This window comes from Volvox carteri, assembly GCF_000143455.1.
Source record: "Volvox carteri f. nagariensis unplaced genomic scaffold VOLCAscaffold_329, whole genome shotgun sequence".
NCBI lineage: Eukaryota > Viridiplantae > Chlorophyta > Chlorophyceae > Chlamydomonadales > Volvocaceae > Volvox > Volvox carteri.
In genome coordinates this window covers 5,417-10,021 of record NW_003307861.1, presented here as the reverse complement: position 1 = coordinate 10,021, position 4,605 = coordinate 5,417, and the positions used below count along the sequence as shown (strand labels likewise).

The 4,605-nt window shown below is 56.7% G+C and overlaps 1 protein-coding gene across 1 annotated transcript in view; it reads left to right on the top strand.

Annotated features, from left to right (window-relative positions):
- Window positions 1-4,605, top strand: part of VOLCADRAFT_108666 (uncharacterized protein) — a gene marked incomplete at its 3' end in the record, with an annotated part of 8,606 nt that overhangs the window by 2,574 nt on the left and 1,427 nt on the right. Inside the window, exons 2-8 of the mRNA XM_002959529.1 lie at window positions 990-1,086; window positions 1,478-1,573; window positions 1,790-1,948; window positions 2,114-2,674; window positions 2,981-4,083; window positions 4,221-4,451; window positions 4,559-4,565. Of these exons, the coding sequence (XP_002959575.1) occupies window positions 990-1,086; window positions 1,478-1,573; window positions 1,790-1,948; window positions 2,114-2,674; window positions 2,981-4,083; window positions 4,221-4,451; window positions 4,559-4,565 (2,254 nt within the window). The remainder of the gene's footprint in view (window positions 1-989; window positions 1,087-1,477; window positions 1,574-1,789; window positions 1,949-2,113; window positions 2,675-2,980; window positions 4,084-4,220; window positions 4,452-4,558; window positions 4,566-4,605) is intronic.

Below are 4,605 nucleotides of genomic sequence, written 5' to 3'. Positions count from 1 at the left end.
GAACCGTCAAGCAGTTGAGGACGAGCGTCATGTTTTGCTTGAGTGCCCTGTGTACGCGAATATTCGCACCAAGCTATTTGAGCTTGGAATGTCTCCTGAGGACCGCATGATAGACGTTATGGGCGTTGAGAACCAACGCGGACTAGCACATGTTTTGGATCATATCAGAAGATGCAGGTTACAATTTATTGATGATTAAATATGTTTTTACAGTAAGGTTAATTTACTACCTTTATATGTTCTTGTTTCCAGTTCGGCGGTTCATGAGCCTCTTGGCTCGTTTGGACCGTACAAGCTTGAAGCTTGTAACACAAAAACGTGAAAAACGTGAAACGTGTCCTCCGTGTTATTCGTACGAATTCATTAAGCAGCCCCTCGCAGAAATGTGAGCGGTCGTACTCTGCCGAATAAACGGTTCGTACATCGTCCAAAAAAGCCAGGAGCGAATTTTGCCGCGCGGATGCGCGCTTTCGATTCGCAAAATGCGCCTGTACAAGCGTATATAATTTTCCTTGGCGAAGAAAGGACGAGGTGCGCGACCGTCGCGCTGTTGGCCACAGCCGCACGCGGCATGCAGGCCGCAAATGTGGGGGGCTCCTGTGCCGCAATGAAAAGAACGGAAAAAATCATGCAACGTAGTTTGCAAGGCTTGGCTCAGGCACGGCCGCAGGAAGAGAAAGCGTCGAGCGAAACGACACTGCTGTGCAAGTAAGCGGTCGCGCCTTTGGTAGCGCAACGTATACAGCACCTTGTTGGAAGTGGTGTCTAAATATAATGTTCGCAAGAATACATACCAAAACACAAGTAAACTTAAAAACAGAAAAGGGCTTCAGAGTTTTGTCGGCGACATGGACGGTGCTGCTGACCTGGAACAACTATTTGCTGCGCATACGGCCGTGCCTGCGGCAGCCGTGTTGCAGCAGCTCCGAATGGACTTGAGCCAGCAGCAGGCTCAAGACCTGCTGCACAACCACCGGGAACATCTGCAGTTGCGCACGTGCAGCTTTGGTCGGCGTGGCCGACCATCCTACGCAGTGCGCACGCAAGCCGAGGTGCAGCGACTCTGCCACTTTGCCAACGTATCAGGTACGCATTGGCAGGGTAGCCGAGAATGAAATGAGTTGGTCCACTAAGCTTGCATGTGCGCCAGCAGATGAAGACATGGCGCACTTCTGGTCGACGGGTGTCGGTCTGCGTTTACAGGGTAAGGCAAGATGGAAAGGTCGAGGCAGTGGCTTAGGACCTGTTGTCTGGTATAGCTCACAGTAGTCCGCCTTGTTTCAGTAAGTAAGTAAGCGTGAACACTGATGACATGTCCTATCCTGGCGACTTGGTGTGATGACGAGTGTATTCCAACCGCCAAGCCTGTTCAAGTACAGCTACATCGCCTGCTGAATCGTCCGCTGCATATGACCTTATTGGACAGGTCTGCATGGTGCAACTGTCGTTCGTGCAGCCCATCCTGTTCATGACTCAGTGTCCGAGACCGGTACCGCCGACACATCATCCATGCTCGTCGATTCACAACCAGCCCGCGATAGCGTAGGGAATGTAGAGCCATCCCGCGGCACAGGTAAGCGCGTGCCAGGGTGGGCATGTGATTTGCGGAGTGTCGCGGGCTGTGCTGCATTTGCGGAAATGCTGTTGGGGCGGTTGTGAAGGCACTGCTGACTGCCACCACAAGTCAATGCGTGTCATCATGGGAACGGGGCTCACTGCGCATGTGCTGCTATTGCGTACAGCTGCAATGGCTGCGTAACTGTCTGCTGCAAAATACCCCAATCGACAGGTGTGCAGGGTGCCGCAGAAGTCCGTGTGGCGAATACACACGATGGCTGCGTGCGTGGCGACGTCAGCGATACCGGTACGACCAACATGTCATCCATGCGTATCGATGAACAGCCAACCGTCGTTCGCGTTGGGAATGCCGAACCATCCAGCAGCACCGGTAAGCGTGTGCCAATGTGAGCATGTGATCCGCGGAGTGTGACAAGATATGCAGCACATCGCAGAAATACAGTGAGGCTTGTTCTGAAGGCACTGCTTACAGCCACATCCAAGTCCACACGCATCATGTTGATAACGAGGCTCCCTGCTGATGCTTGCTATGCAGGCCATCTCCGGGTGCCCCTATATGCTCGCAGCGACATTAGCAACTGTGCTGTCGTGCCGCTCGATGCCCACGCAACGTGTTTGGACTGCGTGCGACATGGCCTCATTGCCGCGGGCGCCACTGATGTGCCTGCGCCTGACATTCTGCTGGCGACCGTGGTGGCCGCCATTGCCGAGTCTTGGGAGTCGATGCGCTTTCAAGTGCTACACGCCCATGCCAGCAGCCTCCCCAGCACTTGCACGGCGACGCAATATGGTGAAGCCCTACAGCAGCACCGGCTGCTGCCAGGCGATGTGGAGCTGGCGGTCTTTGCCCATGCTTTCAACATTGCGATCACAGTGTTTGACTCGGCTGGGCTGCAGATCTGCTACTGGGGCTCCAGCTCAGCGCCAACAGAAGTGTGCCTCATCCGGCAGGCGGGCCTCGCTGGCGCCCCCTTGCCTTACCGCCTGCTGGACATGGTGCCGGGTTTGTGGACAGGGCAACGCCGCCAGCATCTTGTCGCGGCTTGTCGCGCGGTTGGCCTCTGCATGTCAGAAACACCGTCAGCCGAGCGGGCTGGTCAAGTGTGTGCTGTCCTGCAGGCGATGGACAGCCGCTTTGAGGTCACCGTGCAGCAGGTGTTGGCGGAATGGGCTGATCAGCACGAACCTGCGGTTCAGGTGCGGCGGCTGCTTGCAGTCACACGGCAGTCATCGCAACACTCACAGCTGCAGCAGCAGCCCCCGCAGCGGCAGCGGCAGGAGCAGCAGCAAAGGCGTCAGCAGCAGCACCAGCCACAGCAGCGCAGCCGGGCCGCTGCACAGCCAACACGCCAGCAGCACCATCGACCATCTGACGGACCATTGCCCAGTCCTGCTGTAACAGATGCTGAGCAACACATTCCTGGGTACTTGGGAGCATCCTGGCGCAGTGGCCCCGGCCACAGACTTGGCATCTCTGACCGGCTCGCGGCTTGGAGCGCTGTCACAAGCATGCTGCTGGCCGGTGCACTTGTGGTGTGCGCCATGTGTGGTGTCACCAGCACCGACCTGCACAAGGACCTTCAGCGCTGGGCCACTGCGGAGCCTGTCGGTGCTGCCATTGCGCCATACTCATTTCACAACAGCTTGCATGCCGGCAGCACAACAACACCCGAAGGCCTGTGGCACCTGTGTCCGCACTGTGCTCCATTGTATCCAGCGAACAGTGGCAATGAGCGAGCAGAGTATCTGGTCTTCCATCCACCAGACTATACCAAGGCTATCGTGTCCTTGGATGCCATTGACCAACTGCGGATAGGCCTAGTGGATGTTGGACTTGGCTTCTTTTCAGCGGCCTTTGGATTTGTTGCCGGCAAGCTTCGGCAGCAGCATTGCATGGAAGCGCTGGTCCTGGATTGGGCACGCGACTCCACACGCCGTGTCAACACGCTGCCCCCGGCACTGCAGGAGGTGCTGGGATGGAGCGTGCAGCACAACCCGCTTGTCAGGGAGTTCCTCACCGTTGCTGAACAAGTCCCGCCCAATCACCCATTGCCATACCTTTGTCCAGCTGATGTGCAATCCTTTGTCGCCAGTGACCAAGCCTGCAAACCACTTGCGCTGGCCACCCTAGAAGCAGCAGAGGCAGCTCGCTCGCTCATATCGGTGGTTGTGCCTGCCATCCAGCGTGCAGCCATGAAGCATGCACCCGTGATGTACACCGCGGGAACATTGGTTCCGCGGTCGCCCACTCGGCCCGAGCTCAACCTGGCTGTTGCTGCGGACGGGACCCCACTGGACTATCAGTTTGGCCTGTCTGCGGAGATGGCCATGTTCCCCTATCTGTTTCCCTTTGGTGTGGGCGCATTTATGGGCGGCACGACCTTGGTCAAGTACTTGGCATACCGTGCCAAGTGCCTCTTCAGTGTGTGGACATTGTGCAAGCCGTACTTGCTGCTCATGTATGTTCTTCGCCAGAGCGCCCGGCTGCAAGAGCAGAATACAGAGGTGAGTGCATAGCAAGCATGCTAGTGATGCTGCAAAGGATGCATGCAGGGATGTTGGACACGGATTCCGCCGATGCCAAGCAGCAACATGCATGTACAACTTCAGGACATGACCATCATGCCCGCCTGCATGTACAGGCTGTGCTGGAAAGCGCGCTCCTCGACTACAAGTCTCAGAACCCTAACGCGAGCGATGAGGATGCCATCCATCACATTCTCAAGCACAAGCTGCCGGCAACGTTGCCCAACACGCCTGCATGGCACCGCAGCAACCTCCAAGATTTGTTGTGCATGGTGGACCGCTTTGGCATGCCGTCGTTCTTCCTCACGCTTACAACCGATGAAGTGTCTGCCACACGCTGGCCCGAAGTGCAGTCGCTGGAGCAAAAGCTGCAGGAGTAAGCCGCACGCACTTTAATCTGCATCACTTGGCAAGCATCCTTGCATGGCGCTGACCGCGTCCTGTCCCTGCCCAGCATGGCAGTCAGTCACCCATCACCCAGATATGCACTGCTCTGGCTGT